The sequence below is a fragment of the Cyprinodon tularosa genome, unplaced genomic scaffold, assembly GCF_016077235.1.
Source record: "Cyprinodon tularosa strain WSP-4 unplaced genomic scaffold, ASM1607723v1 ctg249, whole genome shotgun sequence".
In the NCBI taxonomy this organism is placed as follows: domain Eukaryota; kingdom Metazoa; phylum Chordata; class Actinopteri; order Cyprinodontiformes; family Cyprinodontidae; genus Cyprinodon; species Cyprinodon tularosa.
In genome coordinates this window covers 815,030-840,425 of record NW_024038924.1, presented here as the reverse complement: position 1 = coordinate 840,425, position 25,396 = coordinate 815,030, and the positions used below count along the sequence as shown (strand labels likewise).

General features: G+C 40.2%; 1 protein-coding gene across 1 annotated transcript; it reads left to right on the top strand.

The window, feature by feature from the left end:
- Positions 1 to 1,764: 1,764 nt before the first annotated feature.
- On the top strand, positions 1,765 to 24,709 carry rasgef1ba (RasGEF domain family, member 1Ba). Its single transcript, XM_038288132.1, has 14 exons — positions 1,765 to 2,047; positions 8,107 to 8,289; positions 8,513 to 8,635; positions 8,728 to 8,865; positions 12,890 to 13,105; positions 13,596 to 13,670; positions 14,520 to 14,615; positions 14,948 to 15,050; positions 16,340 to 16,419; positions 17,976 to 18,071; positions 20,505 to 20,600; positions 21,036 to 21,159; positions 21,999 to 22,071; positions 23,514 to 24,709. Exons 2-14 carry the CDS (start codon positions 8,113 to 8,115, stop codon positions 23,536 to 23,538), a joined length of 1,422 nt encoding a protein of 473 aa, XP_038144060.1. The 5' UTR covers positions 1,765 to 2,047; positions 8,107 to 8,112; the 3' UTR covers positions 23,539 to 24,709.
- Positions 24,710 to 25,396: the final 687 nt, after the last annotated feature.

The following is a 25,396-nucleotide window of genomic DNA, read 5'->3' as shown; positions in this document are numbered from 1 at the left end:
ATATATATATATATATATATATATATATATATATATATATATATATATATATATATATATATTTTTTTTTTTTTTTTTTTTTTTCTCATTTCAAAAAGTGAAACTCATTCAGTGAACTATAAGGAGACTTTATTTCCTCTCCTGATAATTAGCCTGCAGATGACAACATCTAAAATAATAATTAAAAAGCTAAATATGCAGAAAGTAAAATAATCATCAAAACAAGTTGGGTTTTCATTACATCTAAACATAACTACAGGCTGATCATCTCCATTCCACACAGCATGATGCAACAGCTCACCAAAAAGGGCCCAGCCCAAATATCCACTGCATATGAATATACTCCTGAGAAACCAGACCCTTCTGTTTCTGTTATCATTATAATTTTTTTTCTGAATTAAAGTATTTTTAATGCAATATATCAATAATTTGATATACCTAACTTTTTTGTTTGGGATCGTGAGCTTTCTTACCAAAATAATCAAACCTTGTTGGCTAAGATAAACTGTCTTAACTCCAGAAAAAGCTGGACTGAAGGACAGCACAGAGGCACTAATCCTGGCAGCACAAGAACAGGCACTCAGTACAAGATCAATAGAGGCCGGGATCTACCACACCAGGCAGGACCCCCGGTGCAGACTGTGCAAAGATGCCTCTGAAACAATACAGCACATAACAGCAGGGTTTAAAATGCAGGCAGGAAGTGCATACATGGAACGCCACAACCAGGTAGCTGTCATAGTGTACAGGAACATCTGCCATGAGTATGGGCTGGAAGTCCCAAGGTCAAAATGGAAGACACCTCCTAAGGTAGTTGAAAATGACCGAGCTAAGATCCTATGGGACCTTAAGATCCAGACTGACAAACAGGTGATGGCTAACCAACCAGACATCGTGTTGATCGACAAACAGCAGAAGAAGGCAGTAGTGATAGATATGGCGATCCCAAGCGACAGCAACATCAAGAAGAAAGAACACGAGAAGCTTGAGAAATATCAAGGGCTGAAAGAGGAGCTAGAAAAGACGTGGAAAGTAAGAGCAGCGGTGGTGCCAGTGGTAATTGGAGCACTGGGGGCTGTGACCCCCAAACTGGGAGAGTGGCTAAAGCAGATTCCAGGTAAAACATCAGAGGTCTCTGTCCAGAAGAGCGCAGTCCTAGGAACAGCTAAGATGCTGCGCAGAACCCTCAAACTCCCAGGCCTCTGGTAGAGGACCCAAGCTTGAGGATGACAAATAATTAGCAAAAATAATGACTTGGCTTTATATATATATATATATATATATATATATATATATATATATATATATATATATATATATATATATAAAGCCAAGTCATTATTTTTGGTAATTGGTTTCAAAATTAAAATCACCTGGGGGAAAACGATTTGTAATTTTTAGGACATCATCAAAAGTAGATTTGGAAGCCTGACAAAGCAAACAGGGAACCACTTGGGCAGATTATGACTAGTTTTATTGTTGCTTTATAAAATTCCCCTCCGTAAAGTTCCTGTCAGGTCAGAGGCTGGATGTTTTTCTCTCTCTTAAAAAGTTCCTGTAAATAAAAGTGAAAGGATAAAGAAGTGGAACTTCAGAGGGAGGCAGAAAACGTCAGTGTGGGTGATGGAGAAAGGGAGAGGGAAATGAAAGAGGCAGAGAAGGCGTGGGATGGGGGAGTTTGAGAGGGGAGTGTCCTGCTCTCTGATTGGCTGCCGCTCTCTCTTTCTCTATGTGTGACACTAAAGTCTTGAGGCTGAGCGCTGTTTCTCCAGCTCAGATGTTAGAAAAAGCAGCTGACAAGCGCAACTGACGGAGATTTTATTATTTGATGCTTCTGGATTACTTACAGCTCTCCTTAAACCAGATTTAAACCCGGAATATTCCAGTTTATTTGATTTTCTTCACTGACAGCTGAAAGATGCTGCAGTGAGACAGAGGAGCGCACTGAACGTGTTTATTCATATGTGAAAGTGTTAATTGAAGGCTATTTGTTTTGGTCACTTCTGGAGAGAAGAAGCTCAGATCTACTCGGCTCCTGCTTGCTAAGGTGAGATTGTTTTTATTTTTTATATGTCTTGGCTGTAATGTTTGGTTCTGGTTATTGCAGTGCAAAATAAATACATTTCGTTTTGCATGCACTCTGTGTATATAAAATGAGAATAAATGTTGTTTAAGTGTGGTTGTTTGGTTTTGGAGCGCGTCCAAAGTGCGCGCAGGTGCTGGATGGAGCGCACTCCATATCCAGACCCTAATCCGCCTGAGGCAATTTACTTTTTTTTTAATGAACTCATGTTTTAGGGCTTCTTTTCTTTATACATTGCACCTCTTTAATCATCAGTTTGACGTTTAAATTTAGAAGAATCATTCAGCTGTTTAAACCTAACATTTACACAAAATGATCCTCTTCTCTAAATACTTTCAATGTTTTTAAAAAAAAATGAATGTTTGAAATCCGTGTCAGTTTCTCTTTATTTTAACCTCTCTACCTTATGGTTAAGAGGATTCCCTCTTCCCTGATGATCCCCCGCAGAGGTGGAGGGATCAGTGGGCTTAATCCCGCATCCCTCTCCAGTACCTTTGCCTTGTGCTCCTTGGCTTTCCGCGGAGCTTCTCGGCATTAGGAGCCTGGATTGGGGTTTCCCTCTATGTGCTGACAAGTTTAATCCGTTTACTGGTAATTTGGTTGGACTCTGATCGGCTGAATATGTGCAAATGCTTTGGGACCACCTGAATGGGTCATTGTTTTGCTTGGCAACATAGTTTCCTATGTTGTTTGAATCTGATATATTTCTTGTCCTTGTTTGTCCTGTTTGCTGGTTTTCACAAAATTTTAAACTTATAAAACCATGAAACAGTTACAACCAAATTATTTGTTGAATTGCATAAAATTTCACATTATTTTTTTTTATTCAATACAGAAAATAAAGAAAGCCAGCCTACCTGCTGGTTTTAGCTTCCCCAGTGTATAAGAAGATGGGTCAGATTCTAATAGTTTCTACTCCATATTTTTTCAGTTTTTGCAAACAAAAATCTTCCCAAGTGCCAAGATTTATGTGTCCTGTAAGCCAGGGTGGGGTGGGGGGTCACCTTTTTCTAGCCAGTTGTCACCAATGCTTAGCAACAAGCAACAAGTGGAGGGGGGGCAGCACTGTGCTACATTATGGTACAGCTGGGGAAAACGTGTGGTTTCGCTGGTATCTTCTTAAAAAGCTTGTAATAGCCTCAAAATGAAAACTTATAGCATTTTTCACACTGAACTCAGCCAAGAGATCTAGCTTGTACATGTTTGCAGAACATTTCAGTGTGTTATGAGGCATTGGTCCAATTTGGGACTGACTTTTTGCAATCCTGAGAAGCATTTTGCTCCCTTTCTTAGATAAGATTTGCCTTGACTCATGAAAATAAAACATGACGTTGTTCATAAAGATTAATTCCTCTTTCAATAACATTTACTCTTTTACTTAAGAAAAGGGGATTTATGTTTGTCATCAGGGTTAAGATCCAAGAAAATATTAAGCTGTTCAAAACGGATGCTAAAAAAAAATTATGTTTAGGCTAAAGACAAAAATGAGCAATTAATTTGTTTCCTAAAGACCAAAAAGGGGTTCCTATCGGTACAATGTGTCATAACTTTTGCATTTCTTATGTTTCTGAATGTTATTTCATTCTCCCCCCAAAAACCCAAACATTTCAGATGTTTGACGTCTCTAGATTAGAATCCCAGCCCGTTCTGGTTAAATCTGTGGAAGCAGCGTCTCTCTGTGTTTTCTGGGGGATTAATGGGCCTACTGAGGACTGATGATACCAGGTGACAGATTGCTTTAAGGAAGCTGCTATTTTTCTTGCTTGTTGCATCAGCTGCAAACATTTCCTCCACACTTAAAAACCTATTGCTCTTACAGCACCCATCACTAGTGTAAATTAGGAGGGGAAACGGTGGATGAGCTATCAGCAGCTGAACTTCACAGACTGTTGTGTTGCAGTCATCTGGATGGCTCATGTCATACAAGGAGGAAGAGAGTCGTTTGTTACTAAATGACAGCCTTTTTGATGTTTCATGGTTAGATTTTGTGTTTTGGGTCGTATTAAGTAGGTTAAAGTAAGTCTGACCTCAGGCCGCCTTCAGAGTTGATGCTATTCCCCTGTGGCTTCCTCCACTATCTTTCCCTCATTTCCTCAGGCCACAGATGAGTGAGATTCCTCATGCCTGTCAGTGTTTACACAGTGGAGTGGGGAGGGGGTTGCTGATGTACAGACGATCCCTCAAAGTGTCTCCAACACATTCTCCTAAAGCCAAACTCCAGGGATCTATTTTTAGTGGAGGTTTCTGATCATTTTCCCTTCAGGATTCCCTCTTTCACCAAGGTTTTCTGCTGTGACCCCTTTACTCTGTAATGGGATCCAGCTTTGTAGAGGAAAAAATAAGACTTTTAACTAAGATTTAGGCTTTTTCTTATTAAAGGTAAGGTAACGATCTGCTCATGAGTTGTCTTAAAGGCCTCTGAAGTGGTGATGCATTTTTTATGACGAGAGTTTGTTAACAACAGGGGTGGGGCAGAACATGAGGCACCCTGACCTGGTTGTACGATACCTTGTTATTGTGGCTCAAGTTAGACACCAGACTCCCGTTATTGTCCCTCCAGGGTGCAGCCCTGCCCATATTTTCAGAGGCAAAATTACCTTAGAGCTTTAACTGCTTAACAGCCCTTTGGCTTTGGAATTGAACACATCAAAAAAGACAAAGTTTTGCAGGTAATGTCACATTATTTTATCACAAAAAAGTCTGATTTTAGACATTTAAAATTTTAGCCTTTTTCCTATAAATTCCCCTGCAAATGTTAGAAAACCATCAATGCATTAAGCTCATGCATTGTAACCTGATATGAACTATGCAATTAAACTATTTCAGTAAGTAGAATTACTTCTGTTTTTATATCCATTTCAAGTTTCCTCAACAGTCTGTGGCAGATGGCTAATGATAATTAAATGATTTACACCATCTCTTGTTTTAGTGGCGTTGTGTTTGTTTATCTTAAACTACCACCCAGCCGCAGCTTCTCTGAACCAACAGTGAAGCGTTGAGTTTGTTTTTGTCTGCACTGAGGACTCAACATGTGGTCTCTCAACGCTATGCCTGGGCCGGCACCTGGAAGCCATGTGTAAATCACAGGGCCTCAGCTGTCTCTGCATGGAGCATCCATGTTTTTTTTTCGTGAGTAAGGTTGCTGCTCGTTGGTAGCAGGAATGGAGATCCTCTCCTAAAGATGGGCGAAGTTACCATCAGTGGTGTTTGTAGCAGAGAAAAGTCAATACTGCAAACACTGCCACATATTAAGCAGTTAAACAGTCAGTGGGAGTGATGAACAGTTTCCTCACCTGCAGTGTTTCAAAGGACCTTAGTGTTTAGATTGCAGCTGGGAAAAGAGAAATAGTGACGTTCTCAGCGCTCAATCACCTGCCACTGCTGCTTTTCTCTTTACATGTCTTCTTTGTGTGCCCTGGGCATCTGTGATCATGCTTGGCTGCCGCTCAGTGCAAAAGTGTCCCTACATGTAAGTTATTGTCAGCAAAGGCCTCCCGGGAGTAAACAAAGTTCGCACAACTGTTGACTCTGTGTGTGAATATCCCTCCTCTTCCACCCTTCTGGCTCGTGATCTCCTCGTCTCTGAGGGGATGCCACATGGTGCGGCAGATGCCGAGGCCGCTGCGCTATGACTCCTCAACACCCGCCATTCTCATGGAAATGGCCACGGTTGTCTGCTTGAATAATGGCGCTGGTCTGTTTGGGCACATGTGCACAATAGAGCGGCATGTGTGCGAATAAGGAAGAGTATTAAAGATGTTTTATGTGAGGTTAAAAAGTGAATAAATGAGGAAGGTTCTGGTATCTACCTGTTCAAGAGAATCAGCTGAAACTGATTTGATGAGCTGATGTTTAGCAGGCTTTTACTCCAGGTTTTGCTAACCCTTTTCTGCTTGGCTGCACAATAACCCCCTGAATTTATTTGAACTACTTGTCTCAGTGTGTGGGCTGCTTCAGTTTTTATTCCTCTTGGCATCCTTGAATCAATCCCTGGCAGCTCTGCAGTGTGTCAGCTGTAAAGGCTTTTACACTTGGCGGGCAGCCACAGGGCGGCATATTGTCAAGAAAGGGTGGGTTTGTCAGGGTGTACCGGGTTGAGATTGTTGGACGGATTGTTGTGGAAAGAAAGGGTAATAAGACATAATCTCAAAAGGCTTCACATAAGGTGTGTGTATTAAGTCATTGCAACTGTTCCAAATCTGGTCTTGGATCAAGCTCTATCTATCAATCCACCCATCTTCTGAGCTCAGTAGCCAAACTCATTTCAACCAATCCACCGTGGCCCTTTCCATGTAGATGAGCAGAGATTCTACTCTGAGCCCCTTCACAAAAGGCAAACTCCTTATGGTTCAACTGCAACTCAGGAAAAAACACATTTCAGTCTCTTGAATTTCCAACGTGACCAATAATGAAGATCTGAATCTTAATCGACCGCTGAATTGAAAGCTTTGTTTGTTTGTGAGCTCGCTCTTGACTACTAAAAACTGGGTAGTGTTGGTATCAATAGATACATCTTTGGATTTTTCCACACAGACAAAACCCCAAGAACTCCTCTAATCAATGTATCTATTAATTTCAAACCTGTGGCAGAGGGCCTTGCTCTAAGATTTAAAAATAAAGATCTTCTCTTCTTCCACATGGATGTTCAACATTATGCACCTAAAGACAGAATGAAATGTAAATCCTCCCAGCTGGGAAGACCCTTTTCTCCAAACAGATTGGGTATTAAAGGGTGACTCCAGAACTCTAATATTATCTGCTACAAAGCACCTTAACATAATCAATCTGTTAACAATAGTCCAGAGAACTGCTGAAACGTTCTTCAAATGGCTTTATCCAAACTAGCAGGTGTACCTATTATTACCAAGCATTTTTTCATTTTAAACACATCCCTTAGCATCATCATCATTTCCTCGTATGTCCTGTGCTTTCACAGGTAGCGCCAAAATTGTGATTGCCTGGAAAACACAAGGATTTTACATCTGAAAGCACACCCTTGTTTTGCTCCAGTAGCTTTTCAATTTTCTCTGCCTCCTTGGTAACACAGCCACCTACTCACCCACCCACCCACAGTCACACACAAATACTCCTCCTCGCTGTGAGTCACGTACACATACACCACACATGACCGCAGAGGAACTGAGCAGACAGCGTGATCACACCGCGATGATTTCAGGGTGAAACAACAGTCAAGACCTCCTGCAGGGCTGCAGATTGGCCCAGAATCTCTCATGAGCTCCCACACATTTCGCTGCACTGTCAACGTGATGCCTGTATGCTTTCCAGTGTTTTAATGGAGCTTCATTTATGGTTTAATAGTTAGCTGTTACATTGTCCTGTTTGCAGGTAGGAAATAACGGCTCACAGAGCTATATTTCAACTTTGCGGATCAAGGTTGGGCTTAAACAGAAAGCTTACCTCCAGGGTTAAGAGTTCCTGTTTATCCACTAGACAGCTTAGGTTTGGGAAATTGTTTTTTCAGTAGTTGGATCATGGCACAAGTGAGCACTGTATACATTTCTCTCAGTTATAAGTCACAAAGAGACCAGAAAAAGTTGTTCTGGTGGCTCGGATCATCTCCTTAACCATTTTTTTATGACTCTCAGTCTCTAGTCTGAGTTGAGCCATTTTTCTGTTATTTCAGGCTTCATCAAACCTAATAGGAGCTAGTGTTATTAGTTCAGCCACCCAAAACCTCAATACTTAACATCTTTAGAATGTTTGAGCCGGTTTCAACAGCAGGGTTAACTCTGATTTAAACCAAGATAGATCTGTGCTTCTTAAATATCAAATTTTCTTATTTCCTCTCTTTAGCAAATCATCTGTTTATCCATTTAGACTAAACCGAAGCCCAAAATATGCATGGGAGGAAACGTTTTGTTTAGGGAACATGTGCTACTCCGTTTTCTTAAACAAACCTTATGCAGTCTAGAGTTATTTTTGGTTTGCTTGGCTGCTCTGCGGTTATGCCAGGAAAGGCAGTGGAGCATTTGTTCTGATGTTTGGTCTCTTTGTCTCCACAGGACAACATGCCGCAGACACCACCTTTCAAGGGGCAGCTGAACACTGGTGGCTACAACAACAATTTGTACGAGACCAAGGAGCAAGGCTACCCCGGCCTCTATTATCATGGCAGCAACCTGGTGTCCGGCTCCCTGGAGGCCCTCATTCACCACCTGGTGCCAACTGTGGACTATTATCCTGACGTGAGTGCTCATGTTCTGCTTTAGTTGTTTTAAAGTCTTTTAGATTCAAGTTAAAAAGTAGAAGCTTTTACTTTCTTTTATTGCTGCTGTAATGAGATGCTGTTTAGCTAATGAAAGCTACTTTCATTTTCTCTGTTTTTCTCGCTGCATAAAAGTTTTTGTTGTCATACCGGGTGTCTTATACGTGATTATGAATATTCTCTACATTGTCTTTCCTCTGCAGAGGACGTATATCTTCACCTTCCTGCTCAGCTCTCGCCTCTTCATCCACCCGTATGAACTCATGTCCAAAGTTTACCACCTGTGCTTCGAGCAGCAGAGACTAAGTGATCCTCAAGCAGATAAGGTATGTTCGGTTTGTACATTTACCAAACTAAATCTCGACTCCAATTGGGTGATTTGGTGTTCATTCATTGTCCGTTTGTTCTGTATTTCCAGCTAAGGCTCAGAAAGATCACTCCAAAGATTCTCCAGTTGCTGACAGAGTGGACAGAAACTTTTCCATATGACTTCAGGGATGAGAGAATGATGCGCAGCTTGAAGGAGCTGACCCACCGACTTGCCAGCGGAGATGAGGTCAGTACCCTTCCCTTAAATTTGCCTAATTTTCTACCAGCAAAACCCAGTTTTTTGGATAATATCGTTCATTAAAACTGTTCTTGTCCAGCAAAGCTTCAGGAACTGTAGATCTTTTGTAGAGATAGTAGTGGTGGGACGCAAAGCAGGCCATCAGTGGCAACAAAGCAGGTTTTGAGGCTGGCTGTGTGCAGAGAAAAGCCTTATTGTTTACCAGCTAGGTGGGCTTCGTCGTCTCTATGACTGCTCCGCTCCTGTTCAGCTGCAGAAGAGCTGACTCGTCCTGGTTTAGTGCACAGTGAGCCTCGGCTGTGCTGCATGAATAAAGGTAGAGCTGATCTGTATTTGTCCCGTATCCTCTGTTATCTTTGGGTCAAGTTGATGACCTTTCACTTTCAGTCATTTACATGCAGATAAATTGTGTTTATAGGCAACAGCTTATGCTTTATCTGCCTTGAATTGAAATGCAAGCATAGGCTTAAATTAGCACCAGAAGCTCAAAATCAAAGTAACTGTGTGTACTGTTAGATAAGGTCTTAGTCTTTCACTGTTCAGATAAAAATCCTGATTTGGTTTTCAGGTAAGAGATTCGTATCACATTTTATGAGGAAAACAAGGTGCAGTTTGTCAACTGAATCAAAAGGCTCCTTCAGAGAGGGCTTTACTCAGTTTATGATCTCTGAAAAGAAAACAAAACCCCTCTGAATGATCTTATGAAGTGCGACATTTACTCTGACTGTAATTTTAACAGTTATAAGTGCAAAAGCTGTTGGCAAGCTGTGCTTCTTCCGCTGTAATTTATCTGATTTAAGGGGAGTTTGAAAAATGTGTGACTTAAATACATGTAGAAAGCCAGCCTAGTAAAGATTCAGTTCCTTTACATTTCCTCATGGCACACTATAGTTTGTGACTGAAGATCTTGTTGAGATGAAGATAGGGTGATGAATTGAACTAATGTAGATGAGCAGGCAGGTAAAATATAATGATGAAATCTTCTTTTAAATTTAGTTACAGTTTTCTAGTTCAAAAGAGGAATTATTTGCAAAGGAGTTTATAAATTTGACTGCTTACAACAAAATAATTAGATTTTTTGGGGGGCATTTGCACACTGAACCTAAGCATTTCACATTTCTCACTATGGGTGTATATTATTTAGAATAGGGACCTGTTTCAGCCAATAAGAAAGCAGGTATTTAGCAGAGGTTGCTAGTGAAAAGGAAAAAAGATAAGGTTTTGTTACTGGTATTAAATTTAAATTGTATTTTGATGAGTTTACTTAGATTTTTCTTTGTTCGAAGAGTTTTATTTTCTTTTTTCTTTTAGTGCGAACCCTCAGTGGTTTCAGCTTTAAGGATCCTGCATCTGCTGTCAATCTGGTGCCACATGAACCAGTATCTTGTCAAGCAATCATTTTCCCTTGTCCTCTTCATTTCAGCAATGGAGCTTTGACAGTACCATTTCTAGTTATTTTTCACGTCTCCTTCTCCACAGTTCTGGGTGTTTAACTTTGAGTTATTAAAGATGTGCATCACCTTATAGAAGGCTTATCCACTCGAGAGCAGATAATCCAAACATGCAAACCCTTACCTATAAGGACAGACCTCAACGACCTCACTAATAAAGGCTGAAGTCAAACCTTTATCAAAAGATCAATGCATTCCCAGCTGAGACATCCCCAGCTTGCACCTGGAAATAACCTGGCTAACTGGAACATGTGTGCTCTTGTACCGTCACGCTGACAGGCACAGTTTCACTTTTATTTACTGCAGACATATATTGATTTTCATCTCATATTAACGGAAGCTGGCATTAAGCTTTCTGTTACTGCGCTTAAAAAAACAGAGGGCAATTTTCAGCAAGTTTCCATGGTACTTTCCCATGAGCTGATTTCATGCTCGGTGGCAAAGAGAGGGAAGAGAGGCTGTTAGATAACAGAGAAGCTCTGCTCTGCCAGTATTTCCATTCATGGTCATTTCTAAACTGGGTGTAACAAGACATGGGGCATTTTGTGGTAATGCTTTGAATAAAATTGGCAAAATAAAATATTTTCTAAAATGATTGTGGACGCGTTAAGTTCTAAGGACGTTTGCTTAGCAGCATCTAAGGCTGTAGATGTCTGAATAAAAAGAAAGGAACACATAAACACTAAATATACAAGATGTCAACACTGGAGGCATCATGCAAACACATGGCTTCCTAGTTGTTCAGCGTGACCAAGAACATCGTTTGGACAGGCTTGTTTTCAGGGAAATCCGGTGGTACACAAACCGCCTCAGCTAAAGTTTGTGACTGTTTGTTCACGTATCTGTAGGTGATGAACTGTTGGAGAGATTAAAACGTGACTTAGTTAATCAGCTGGTAAAGATGCCCTCAGGGTATTTCTTGGAAACAGTAAATGGAAGCTTTTCTCTCACAGAGGTGGGTCTAATGCCGTATCTTCATTTCAGAGTCTTTAACCGCATCTTTGGAAAACAAGGCACACGTGTGGTACCACAAGCAGATCTGCTGTGCAGAGTAACAAGCTGATTCTGTTGAGCCACAGCTCTGGGAAAACAGACCAGAGTCTGGAATAGATGCTCTGAACATCTGCAGAAAGCTGTGTCCAAACCACACTGAGAACACACCAGGACCTTGATCACTAGTGAGACTGTCATTATGGATTTGGTCGGATATATTAGGAACCTGCAGCTGAGAAGGGAATCAAGTTCTGGGATCTTTATTTTTTCTTTATTTTATTTTGTGTTTTATGTGTAAATTAATAGGGGAACAATGATGATCAGTTTTAGATTTTCCGAATTTGCATATAATTATAAGTATATCACTCAAATGAGGTCTGAAATAGTAAAATAGTCCGAAATAGTTGATGTTCAACCCCATATTGTTGGTAATTTGAGCATTTTTAATTTAGTACAGATAAGCATGTCTATAAGGCTCAGTAAACTCCCAAATTGGTCATAGAACAGTAAGAAATTAGCTCAGATCGCATTAAGTACCCAGTGATGCTAAGTTTACCCTTTAACCAGGATAAAAAAGTTTCACACATACTTAAAGAAAATGATGCCACTCAACCAAGATTACCAAATGCAATAAAAAAACAAAACAAACATGCCCTCAGTAATGAAGGCTGGCACAGATCAGCCTTCTGCCCCCTTCCTATTGCTGCCAGGGCTCGATCGGGGGGTGGGGTTTGTAAACAACAAACTCCTGCTATGCTCCCTCGATCGTAAAACCAAAGGACTCCCTCTCTTCAGCAAAAGCAGAACATGTTGCCTCTGAGATCTGCAGCTAAATTTATCCAAACCCAGCGTGTCCTCTGTTTGGATTGGGGACAGAAGCAACAGCAGATGGTTGACTTTGAAGTGGCCACTGGAGTGTTTTTCACTTGTGGCATGCTTCACTGTTGTCCAAGTGTGCAGTGGACCGTTTCTTTTACAAAGCTTTTTTATATATAGAAGCCAGATAGAAAAGATTTCTTTACTGTCATCAGTTCACGAAAAAAAAAAAAAAATAGTTTTAAGTTAACTTGAATATGAATCCTGGCTGTTCTTCACTGCCTCCACCTCCAGATCTGTTAGAACCCAGATTCTAAAGGCTTGACTGGCAGAAAGTCCAGTAAGGATAAATAAACTCCAACACTCTAAACCCCGGACGTTAAAGACCTCCATCTATACACAATTAAACACATGTGTATTTCTCCTCTCTAAGGACAACTTATGCAATTTGTTGGCTGAGCTTTGACTGTAAGGAAACATTGATCTAACTGTGGTCTGTTTTAAGTCAAAGGAAATGTTCCGTACAGGCTGACCTCTCAAACCCTGCTGCTACTGAGCCAAAAGCTCTTCCCCTCTTAAACTTAGAGTGTCTAGTAAATGGATGTTGATTTACTAGACTGATGTCTTGATTTATTTAATTGATGTCTTGTTGCGTTGCGAACAAAAGACAACAGACCTATTTAAGAAATCAGACATATTTTCTATGTCCGATACCAAGCACTCGTTAATTTTCTTTCCCTTTTATCCACCAGGTGTACAAGAAGGCAGTGGGCCAGATGAGCCAGGGTCTGATCAGGAGGTTGACGGTACTCAGCCAGTATGAGGAGGCACTGGTCAAGATCAACGGCACAGCGGCCGAGCGACTAACAGCTCTGAAGGCGAAATCGCAGGCAGCGGTCCAAAGAGACTTGCTCTCCATTTGCAACGACCCCTTTACTGTTGCCCAGCAGCTCACACACATAGAGCTGGTACGCACACATTTTCTATGAGTTTACTTTGGATCTAGATCTGTTGGCTCTATGTCAAGGACATGATGTCAACCACATCAACTTCCTCAGATATGTTTGTTCCAATGGTCCTTTTTATTCTCTTACACAACATGAGTCCCATGACTTTTAGTTGTCATGTCAAACAAAAATGTATCAATATCCCTCAGAGGGACATTCGGGAACCCTGATAGCTCTTAAATCCAGTGATAGCTCAAGACCTGAGCAGTGCCAGATGTATTGACCATATGAAAGGGAAGTAGAACTGTGATGTATCATCGGTTAGAAATCAGTGTTCTGGTTTGTTGCTACAGCACAGATTTTTAACAATGGTGTTTAACCAGAGATATATCAGTTAACAAATCAGACCTCCACAATTCAGGATTTATTTGGTAAAAATTAGAGTTTTAAAAGTCTAGGGGACATTGTAGCTAAAGAATGGAGGATGTAATATTTCTATTTCTGCTTTTAGGAGAGACTGAGCTACATTGGACCTGAGGAATTTGTTCAGGCGTTTGTCCATAAAGACCCTCTGGAAAATGACAAGGTAACACCTTCCTGCTTTTCTAAAAATAATCCAGTAGATAAGAAAGAATACACAGTGATTACACAATCTTCATTCCATGTCTGCATGCCTAGTAGCAGATTGGATCTTTCTTTTTATTATGGGTTGGAATGGTCTGCCTCTGTCTGCAGACGGATGTTAAGTTTACTCAACAAGGTTCCTGTCTGCTGTGCAGGTCAGAGTGAGGGCAGGTGATTGCCAGACTGTAGCAGCACCCAATATCCACTGCAGAATCACACGCACACTCTGACGCACCTAACTGACTATTTATCCAAATCATCCAAGTGTCTGAATTAGATGTGCATTTCATCTCTTAGCAACCGCTGCTGCAAAAGGGTTTTATATTGGGAAGGGGTGTGTGTTTTGGGTGGCGGCTCTCTTGTCTGGCATTCGGCTGCTAGGCAACAGACCCTTTTTTGGAAGCAGAGGGGGTTAGAGCTGCCATTGTGCCTCTGGCCACTCTGTCTCATACCCCAAACAAGCCCCTTCAAAAACAGAAATAACAGCATCCATGCATGTGTGTGTGTTGCATATAAAAATGTGCCTGGTGGCAAGAGAGACTACATGGGGGAGAGTGGCGTAAGGCCAAAGGAATGTGTGGTATTAGATCAATAGGAATCCACACAAAGAAAGTAAATGCCGCTTTGGACGACCATTGTCCTGACAGAGGCATGTTGAAGTTGAGGATGATTGGAGCTTATTTAGTGTGCTCAGTGATGCATGGACTGGGAGGAAGAGTGAAATGCAAATATAAGCTCTACTTCTATCTGGACAATTTTGGCATTGCAGTTACCAGCCTTGTTAATTGAAAACCTGTTATTGTTGTTGCAGAGCTGCTTCAGTGATCGCAAGAAGGCTAGCAACCTGGAGGCCTACGTCGACTGGTTCAACAGACTCAGTTATCTGGTGGCCACAGAGATTTGTTTGGTGAGTAACAAGAGTTTATTTTGTTAGATATAACATAATAGATAAACATATAACATAAAAACATTTTAGAAGCTGTTGTTATTTTTAGTTATCCTTGCATAGTCCTGGTTTAACTGTTAGCATATTAGGCAGAAATGTTTCTCTGAAAAAAATGACTAAACTAAATGTACTTTAATTTGGGGTTTCATTTACCTAATCTTTTTTTGTCAAAGCTGCTTTCTAAAAGGCTTAGATTAATCATTTGGAAACATATTTATTGGAAATTACCAAACTAAGCAGTTGAATTTGATTTAAATTTCCCATTATAATCCTGTTCCTTGTTTTTAAATCAGCCTGTGAAAAAGAAGCACCGAGCCCGAGTCATGGAGTTCTTCATCGACGTGGCGCGGGAGTGCTACAACATCGGCAACTTTAACTCCCTCATGGCTATCATTTGTGAGTGTTTGGTCCTCTTTTTCTTTCCTCTCAGTCAAAATCACTTTGGCTGTTTTAAGCAATCGTTCCCAGAACTTTTCATGCAGGCAAATCTTTGGAGCTGTTACTGATTACATTTTGTTTTATATTAGATCTATAAAGCTTAAACCAGTTACCAAAAGGTTCCCTGTCAGATCTGAAAAAGACTCAGTATATATGTTGTTGTGGAGCTCTTTTAAAGGTTCCTGTGGTCTGAGAGCACTTAGTCTATAATCTCCTCAGGCAATGCGTTGACTACCCTGGGGGATCCAACATCCAAGCTGCACCAATGAAGTAAATCTGGCTGCTCTCCCTGGCCTGAGGCCTGGAGTAGAGTTGGGGATCTTTGTGTCCAGAGTAAAGGGGGAAGGGGCAGAATCACAGGAGGACTGAGAACAAACTGGCAAAAGCAGATGGTTAGCGCTGACCAGATAGAGAGTCAGCACACAATGGAGGGGAGGGATGAGGGTGGAGGAAAGAAGGGAATATTGGAGTGCCAGCTGTCCTTTCCTCGTCTCCCCTGAGAGAGGGAGAGAGTGCCAAAGGCAAAATTGTCTACAACAGCCTCATCTCAAGGGAACAGTCTGGGTTATGCTTTACTGTAGTGCTGCATCCAAAAGGTTACTACTATCCTAAAAAAAGATATCTCCTAATTTACCTATAGAGTAGACATATGTGCAGATTTTGTGAAATCAAGGGGCTGCTTCATGGAAGGGTAAAACAAAAGGACAGTAGGCAAAGAAGAATAGTTTACCTATGAAGGGTTTGTTTTTATCACAAAGAACACCTTTCACTGTTGGCGTTGTTTGTGGATAGGTAAGGCATGGTTAGATCCCACTTTCCTCCAGTTTTTTAAGATGTAACACCCTAGCTGTCTTTTTCATCCGAGCTCAGGGAGAGATTGGTTCAGTGGTTTAGATTTCCGTTCTCTGAACATGAGCGGTCATTCCTGCTCGTCTAACCATGCAATGCCCACACCTGCAATGCAAATAAACATACAGAGGGATTAGCATATGGGAAGCAGAGAGCTGGGAGGGGAAACGAGGCATGCGTTAACCTCCATTGTTCCCTGTGGCCCCGCTGCATTGGAGGAAACAACATAAAGACGGCAAAAAGGAGGGGGTGTGCAAAGATGACTGCAAGGGGAGGGGAGGAAGGGTGGAGAAGGGAAAATGCCATGTGTTAATGGAATCGTGTTGGCTTAGATGTGCGATTTTTCCTTATCACTCATTGTGATGTGTTTTCTTTTTGTATTTGTTCTCATCTTGCAGCTGGGATGAACATGAGTCCAGTGTCCCGCCTAAAGAAAACCTGGAGCAAAATCAAAACAGCCAAGTTTGACATCTTAGAGGTGAGCCTGCGGGGAAGATTTTTTTTTTTCCCCAGAGACCCAACAAAGATTAGAAACCTCCATCTTAATTGGATTATAGCAAATAATATACTCTTTCTTTAAAAAATATATAATGAACCCAGAAAATTGATGCACTCCTCCCATCAGCTGGCTGAAAGAAATCTGCCTCTTCTTTTCCCTTGTATTTTTGGAAAAGCAGATACTCAACAGACTGAAAGGCTCCTGTTGCATTTATTGGCTGTAGGCGAGCTGCCAAAGCAGCAACTTGCTACCAACAGATTTTCTTTTACTTTCTGAATATAATATCATAAAGTCATAATATCTATGCAGAAAACATTTTCTCAAATATATTTGGAATCGAGGTCTTATTTTCTTAGAGGTCTTATTTTTCTCTTTGTGGTTTTGTGGGGTAACTTTGAGTCTTTTGAAAGGAGGAACTAGGTTCAAATCGTTGTTGAGTCAGTAAGGGGAATGTGTTGACCCATGAATAATGGAACAGCTAAAAGGGTGCACATGAGCTTAAATCAGTGTTTTTGAATCAAAGTCTTTGGTTATTGGTCACATAAGTCGAAGCTTTGGTTATATTCACTGTAGAGGTGTGTTAGGTTCCTGTTTTTAATAAAAACTCATCATTTCAGAATGCATCAAAACTGCAACGGCAGTTATAGAAAAACAGAAGCCTAAATTGAAGATCAGTTGTATTATTTTAAAATGTTTTAACTGCAATTAATTCAAGTTTTTTAAAATCCCGTACTTTATCATCTTACATTTTTGTTACCAGTAACAAAAAACCCACACGGGTGGGGGAATTTGATGCCCCAGATGTGGAAGGCAGATGCAGATCACTCAGCTCTCTGATACGTCTTGGAAAGCTCAGGAACTTCAGGGAAAGCTGAAAAAAACCACCTGCTGTCAGTCAGTCTGCACATTTGAAATGAAAGATCTGAGAAATAAACGATGAATCTGCTCGAAAGCTTTTCAAATACCTCTGTTGTTTTTTTCATTTACGTCTCAATGGAGATGATCAGCTTTCATTCTTCAGTCACATTCCCCCTTAAAACATCTTTACCTTCCTGCTTGATTCATCAGGGACTGGTGGAGATAAATCCTGAACTTTCTAACAGAGCTTGCTGCAGTGATGCTTACTTTACGCCATCATATATCATTTTAGCATGGAGGGTTTCTTATTTTCCCATGACTGCTGGGAAGCGGGAGATCCAGCACATGGATGTTGCCAACATATGTATTGTATTAACGTTGGATGGGTACCAAGGAGATCTGGCCTCACATTAGAGGTCTTGATTAGGACCCACTATCGTTGACTTAGTTTTAGCAAAGCAGCTGGGCACCAGAAGTTACTTTCCCTTTAAATAAGTAGTACAAAAAATAAAATAAAATCCTGCCCTGCATTGAACATAGAGTCAGATCTACATCTAACATGTTATGGGCACTAACATCAAACTTTCAAACACTGTTTCCATCTATATTAGAAGTTTGCTCACTCTATGCTCTAACCTTCACTGGATAATTAACATTGACTGTTTACCTCCATATAGCATCAGATGGATCCTTCAAGCAATTTCTACAACTACAGAACAGCACTGAGAGGAGCCACACAGAGATCCATCACAGCTAACAGTACCAGAGAGAAGGTGAGGCCTCAACCGGACCAGATCTGGTATAAATCCTGAGTTTATATCTGTCTGTGGAAGATCACAGCAAAAAATGTGTTTCTTTTCATTCAGACTCACTCACCCTCAATGTTTGCATGTCTTCGCTGAAGACTTAGTGTTTAGATTTCATACATCTGTCTGAGACGACCTCAATGAGTAATCAGGAGATTTGTGTCTCCTTCAAACCACTGAAAGTGCTGTTGCAGCAGGGGCGCTTTAAGCTGATGGTTGTTATGTAAAGAAGGGGGATGTCATGCTTTAGGGAAACCGTTGATGCTGAAGGAAGGAGGGGAAAAACAAATGTCTTGTTGTGTCTCGTTACCATCTGCACACCCCGTTCTCCGCCTTATTTACGCCATCAGCAGCATCTCCAGACGATTCGCACTGAAATCAGGACATTGCATAACAGCTGAGCTCTGGGTGGACACAGTGACCGAGTCATAAGAGGAGGGTCCCTTCGAACAGGGCCGCCTGCCAGATCACATAGTGTTCTCCGAGGGTTCCCTCCTCCTCCTACGAGCTTCCTCTCACGAACATTTTATTAACTGAGACAGAATGTTCTGTCATTATTCATTTGGCTCCCAGAGTTATTTTGGAGCCAAGATATCCAAACATTCCAGCATGAGAGGCCGAGGTCATGAAATGGAAAGTTCCCAGTAGTCTGGTATGTTCCTGCTGGTGACCTCCTGTTTTAGGACTGGGACTCAATGCTGACTGGTTTGCTTTGGACAACATTTCAACAAAACTGCCAAACTTCAAATCTGAAACAGACTTGGTGTATCTGATGTTTGGTTATTTAGCAACAGCCCTCTGTGACATTTCACTGAAAGGAATGTGGACAATATTCCAGAACCACATGATCTGCTTCTAATTCCGATTATTAACTTCATATACATGACAAAAGAATAATCTGGAAAACTGCAATGCTTGAATTTAAAAATTAACTAATATTAGTGAAAAAAATTAGTCACGGAGAGGAGAGCAGGGATCTGTTCGACGCGCTAAATCCAAGGAGGAAACGTAAAGCTTTACTGCAGTTAGGGATGTTTAGACTTGCAGACTTAATTAGCTTTAAAGTTGTGGTCAACAGAAATATTGGCACCCTGCCTTAGGCTCTCTCTGTATTAAAACAAACAAACAGCCCCTGAGCAGATCCAGGTGATAGACAATCATTCAGCTCCAGACAAATGCCAACACCCACTTTTAGCTCCACCCACACATGCCCATACATACCTCTAACACATGCACCCTACCGTTAGAGACAAGACAAAAAATGCATCCTTGCCTCTACCTTCTTCTGCCTTGTATCCTTCTCATCTTCTTGCTGCCTCTCCTTAACTTGTGTCCTTTGATTACTTCCTAACCTTCACTTTTTGCTTCTTTCCTTTAAGATTTTTAAAAAATATATATTTTTCAGATTATGTATTTAAAGGCTGCCCATTGTCGAATTTTAAACCTTTGAATTTAATGTCTTAAAATGAATGTAAAGCACAAATAACACAGACACATGACTCTGGAAAATCTAGCATGTTTACATGATGTGCAAGGAAGCTTGAACACACCTGACTCTCCTAAAAAATGTCCTTGTAAACAGCATCTAACCCCTGCTGACCACTTGCCGAACAGTCTGCTCTGAATTGGTGACCTCAGCGCTCCGTATCAGTCAGCTGCTCCTAAATTTTCTCCAAAACAAGCTTACAAATTAAGTCAGCTGAACGGCAGACTGAGAAGGAGACGAATCTGCACGACTGTGAAGGGAATCTAAAACCAAAGGAGGGTGTGGTGGATTTAGATGTTACATATGATTGGATGATTATTAGCATGTAATACACTGGAAAGTCAACACAAATTGCCTTTGATGGAGCTTTGGGCCAACTGCTGCTGCTCTCCTAAAAGCGTCCCCCTTCATAAATGTTTGATGTTTGGGGGCTGGGAGGTAGAAGAGAAGGAGGTGACAGACTGAGGTTTTTTTAGGTCAGCATCTTTCTGCAGATGCATTTAAGCATCACTCATATTTTAGGCTATTCATATATATAAGAATACGCTGCAAAAATTGTAAATCTAAGTAAATACATTGTTCTTACAATATGTGGTTTTTAATTACGCAGGTGAGACACTTTACCTATGGAATAAGATATTTACATTTAAAGCAAGAAAAACAAGATGCATTTTCTCATTTAAAGTGCACTATATCTAATTATCTGATTTTAAGAGTAAAAATACTAATTCCATTAATAATAATTAATGCACTCACTCAAATTATGGGTAAAACGCTTGTTTTAAGAAATTTTGACTTCTTTTCAGATTATTTTTGCAGCGTTAAAGTGCTCACACCTACAATCAAAAAAATTATATTCCATCATCTAAACTGTGAAATGAAATTCCCTTTCCTCTGCTTCTTTTTGTCTTTAGATTGTCATCCCTTTCTTCAGCCTGCTTATTAAAGACATCTACTTTCTCAATGAGGGATGTGCCAACCGCCTGCAGAACGGCCTCATCAACTTTGAAGTAAGCTAAATTTTGAATTTCCCCCGAAAAGCTAAAATAACAACAACGGTGGTTTCCCCAGCAACGGATTTCGACACTGACTTTTAATGTCACAAAGCGCTGAAGTATTTACAACACATGGCAACTAGTGACTGTTATTTACCACAACTTCCCTAAAAAATACATTAGATTACTAGGAACTAGGGCTTGAAATGTTTCCATGAAATATAATAGTGACCAAATGCTGTTTCCACTCACATTTGGTCTCCTGGCTATTTTAAGCTTTCACACCTCTCTGGGAAACTTTGCTCAGGCTTTTTTCTGTCCTTCAGCTATTTTTTTCATATTGTAGTTATTTTTCACCGCAAGGCCTATTAAAAGCAGAAAATGGGTGTTGGCAGTTTTAATAGTAATTTCTTCTGAATGATGTTTATTTTTATTATGAATTTGTTCCAGAAATTCTGGGAACTTGCCAAACAAGTGAGTGAATTCATGACATGGAAGCAAGTGGAGTGTCCATTTGAGAAAGACCGCAAGATCCTGCAGCACCTGCTGACCGCTCCCGTGTTTACAGAAGATGGTGAGCTGATCTTTGAATGACTTATGGGAAATGTTTGTTTTTCTCTCTTTCTTATGTTCTCAGCTGCTTTCATTAAAAATAAATCATGCAACATAATTCTTTGGAAAAAAATTAATTTAGTCTATGATCTTGTGTTTAAGATAAGTAACGATTCTATAACTTTTTTAATAAGAGTAATTTTAGCCATAGTAAACAGGGAAGACTTGTCCTAGTTTCTAACCCATGCTTGAGTGTAGGTCTGATTACAATAAAAACTTTTAGCTTGAAGTTGTGAAACTTAGCTGATATAAAGTGATCAAAGCAGCTATTTTAAAATTGTATGAATGATCTCCTCCATCTTTTTCTGGTTTGTGAAAAAAAAAAAGTTGAAATGGAAAAGCCCCATCTTCTCATCCCATCTTCCCAAGGGAAAATGTGCATTTATCTCCACTGATATGAACATATTTACCAATTATATCATTGTTGCATGATTTTCTAATATTGTGCAGCCCTGAATGGCGCCATCCCAGCTGATACTGGTTCTATCATGCAAAGGCGGCATAGATATAATGAGAGAACACCTACAGGAACGACTTTTATCATGTTTGTAGTCTACCAAAGGCCACAAACATACGATTAGTCATAAAAGTGTTGATTATCACATATTAAAAAAGGCCTGTCCATTAAAATCAAAGAACCTCGCTGGGCTTGAATTTGATGTTTTATATCTTGGATTTTCCAAGAGTAAATTTAAGATAAAATTATAGGCTTTAGCTGCCTTAGTCATGTCTTGTTTCCTTGGTAACTGACTCATAGATGGTGTCTCCTTATTTATAAAATTTTCTCTGATTTTTCTGCAGCTCTTTATCTGGCATCGTACGAAAGCGAAGGTCCTGAAAACAACATGGAGAAGGACAGATGGAAGTCTCTTAGGTGTGTAAGACCCCCTCCCTCCTCCTCTTCATCTCCCGCTCTGCACGCTCTTTCACCCTGAAGGGATTTGAGACCTTTCAATCACAGCGAACAGAATCCCCTGCCCCCAGAAATGACCACAGGGATGTAGGTCATGACAGGAGCCTGATCTCTCACTCTGTTTGATAAACACCACACACAGCTTCGCCCCGGCTGTGGTGCTTTTACAGGTGCGGAGGATAATCAGCTGATGGGAATCCTCCAGATCAGTTTAGAAAACAAAATGTTATTTTCACGTCTGAGTGCTTCACTTTTTTGGATGCAGTTTTTATTCTTTTAGTTGTGCATTTGAGATTTCACAGCCCTTAGTTCTATATATTTCCACTTTTTGTATGTAGCTAAAAAAATTATAGGTTTAACATAACCAAATTTATTGCAAAAATATCAAAGTACCTCATACTGCAATACAAATCATCTGCTTCTAAAATGAGTAGGTCAGATATTTACCTTAGATGTCAGATGAAACCAAAATACATTTTAGAATTTAACACATATATTATAAACACTAATATTGCCTGTAAGAGTTTTAAATGAGCTCCCCTTTGGTAAAGTGGACCTATAACTTTTAATATTCATTCACTTCTTAGAAGAGGACGTCTGTGAGGTCTGTCTGCCCTCTAGTGGCCAGAAAACAAAAATACAGTTTTAGAATTGATGGTAGTCAATTAAAAGAAGCTTGAGATTATGTAGTGAATTTACTATAGAAAACTAATGAATGCACTTGAATATTACCCCTAATGTAGAATACAAAATATTATAATTAGTATATAGTCAGATTGAAATATATGCTTTTATTATAACATCAATTTAAACCTAAAATATAATAACAATGTATCCTGTTTTCATTATGGACATAGCGAATCTAGAATGTTCTGCAGGCTTCTTTTGATGCAGAATTGATGACATGTGAAACATCTTAGAAAAGATATATTTAAAGAGGGGAAGTAGCAGAAGATGGAGAAGCTCTTTTCCCAATTTGTGTTTCAGCATGAGCCTAATCAGACACATAGAGTCATAGATTGTGTCAGGCGTCATAGGTGGTCGTGTTTTTACCCAAAGGATTGGGATAAACCTGACAGGCAGATCCACTCATTCCTTCACGTACGTCACATTTGGTGATGAATTGCATTGCTAAAGGCTCTGCCTCCACTTCAACACCAATCTGTCACTTCCCTCCAATATAAGCTGTGCCAGCAGGACATGCTGCTCTGGGTGGATGGTATCAGCTCATCACAGCTAGGCCCGTCCAATCTGTCTGCCAACACATGACCGTTGTGACTCATTTCTCTGGCTCAAAATTTTGAATATGTCAAGACATCCTGCTGTAGATGCCTCCAAGGGCATCTATCCAGTCATATCCTCACCTTTCTGTACTTATGTGTCTCTCTGTGTTTCCTCTGCAGATCCACTTTGCTGAGCAGAGTTTAAAGCTGAAAAAATCCCGGAAGGGAGGAAAACTCAACAGGCAGAAGGCACCATGTCAGCACTGCTGTTGTCCAAGCAAAGTATCCTGATCTCAGAAGGGAAACGACAATCTCTCCTCAAGCTGTGGTGGACTCTGAATGTCCCAGTCCCCAGCACTGAGCTGTGATTCCCCACCCTGCCCTCCAGCCCCTCTGCCCACCATGCTGTATATTTTAAGACAGCTGTTTTCCATCTCTTTGTATGACTTTTTAGTCGTTATGTTAAAGACACACTACGGACCTTAGAGGTAACAAAGAAGGTTGATCTTTCTCTGTGCAAAGGTTTCAGGGGCATGTTGCAACCCCTGATGATTTAATACTTTTATTATTGTGTTAGCTGCTGGTCAGCTCACATGGCAGATATGCTACATACCTTCCTCTTCCTAATGCCAGCATTCTCTGTATGGAGAAGCTAAACCTTAACACTGTAGCTCAATAGGACAGCATTATTTCTGCTGTGCATTTTACCTTCTTTTCTCATTCCATAACTTCTGATTAGTAAGTCAAACAGTCTGTTTGTGACGTGTGTTTAAAAATGCACTGGCTGTATTTCAGAAAAGCTTCTTTTTTGTTTTTTTGTTTGTTTTACACTTATGAGAACATTTTAAAGTAGAAAACAACACTTATTTAAATCTTGGCTGACTGGTGGTGTGGATTTATTTGTTAGAGGATTGCTGTTCGAAAGCAACTCTCTGCTGCTGAGGTTACATGCTGCCCCCTGGTGGTCGGTGCGGAAAACAATTTGTGTGTTTGAAAATGTATTACATATTTGTTTTATTTATAAATGTGTGCTGTCATGTTGTGTTTTCATTTTGTTATTTAATTTTGTACTAGATTCATATCATGCTTAGCCCTCAGAATTTCTTGATAATGTTATCTTTTCAAGGCACCAGGTCAGAAGATTAAGTTAAATGAGTTTTTTGACTGATGTCTGCTTTGCCTTGACGGTTTTCACACAGAATCTTGTTGTTGTTTTTTTTTTTATATATTATTTGTGTCTGTGTCACTTTCTCACTCCCTCCCTGTGTTAATGATCAATTTGTATTTGTGCCACTGAAACAGAATAGAGAAACCGTTTATAATTGATTTAGTTGTGTTAAAACGAGAAAGTTAATAAATAGTTTTGTCTCATCAAACGGCTCTAATTGATGTGTTTAAACATTTTGTTGTAATTTATGATACAGGATACTTTTGCTAGAATTGTAAAAGATTAAAGTATTTGGCTGCAATGACTCCAAACATACCTGAGGGAAGCAAGCAGTGACTTTCAAACATAAGAACATTGAACCTATCGCCAAGCATAGTGGTGGCACCATCATGCTGTGATCTATAAGCAGCACTCATGCAGAGTGGAATGATTGAGAAAGCTGCAAAATTCCTTAACCTCTTAAATCAATAACTGCTGACACAAAACTTCTCATTTGCAGGATCTAATATAAAAAATAACCAAGTGTAAAATATAAAAAAAATTTGAATTACATCATTACATTAAATGTCAGCCTATGCATTATAGCGGCTGACGCACCAAAACTATTTGTCGATCTCCTGCTTCATTCTCTCATCAAATGTGAACAGGAGCCAAAGATATCTGAACTCCTACACTCTCCTCTGACCTGAAGAAGATGAGCCACTTTTTCCCATTTGAGAACCATGGACTGGGACTTCTAGGGGCACTGGGTCATGGTCATTAGTTGGTTAAGATCATTTTTGTACAAATTCTACGAGAGTTGTGATTATAAATTGTATTTTTTTTCCAGGGTAGAAGTCTCAGTGTGGATCCAAAAGTTTGTAGCTGGTGAGGACTAATGAAACAGGGCTGAAAA

Excerpts from the sequence above, each read along its gene's own strand:
- rasgef1ba (XM_038288132.1), top strand. The coding sequence starts at position 8,113 with ATGCCGCAGACACCACCTTTCAAGGGGCAGCTGAACACTGGTGGCTAC. Across the intron at positions 15,051-16,339 it reads CTCCCTCATGGCTATCATTT|CTGGGATGAACATGAGTCCA; the intron begins GTGAGTGTTTGG and ends CTCATCTTGCAG. Across the intron at positions 20,601-21,035 it reads ACGGCCTCATCAACTTTGAA|AAATTCTGGGAACTTGCCAA; the intron begins GTAAGCTAAATT and ends AATTTGTTCCAG.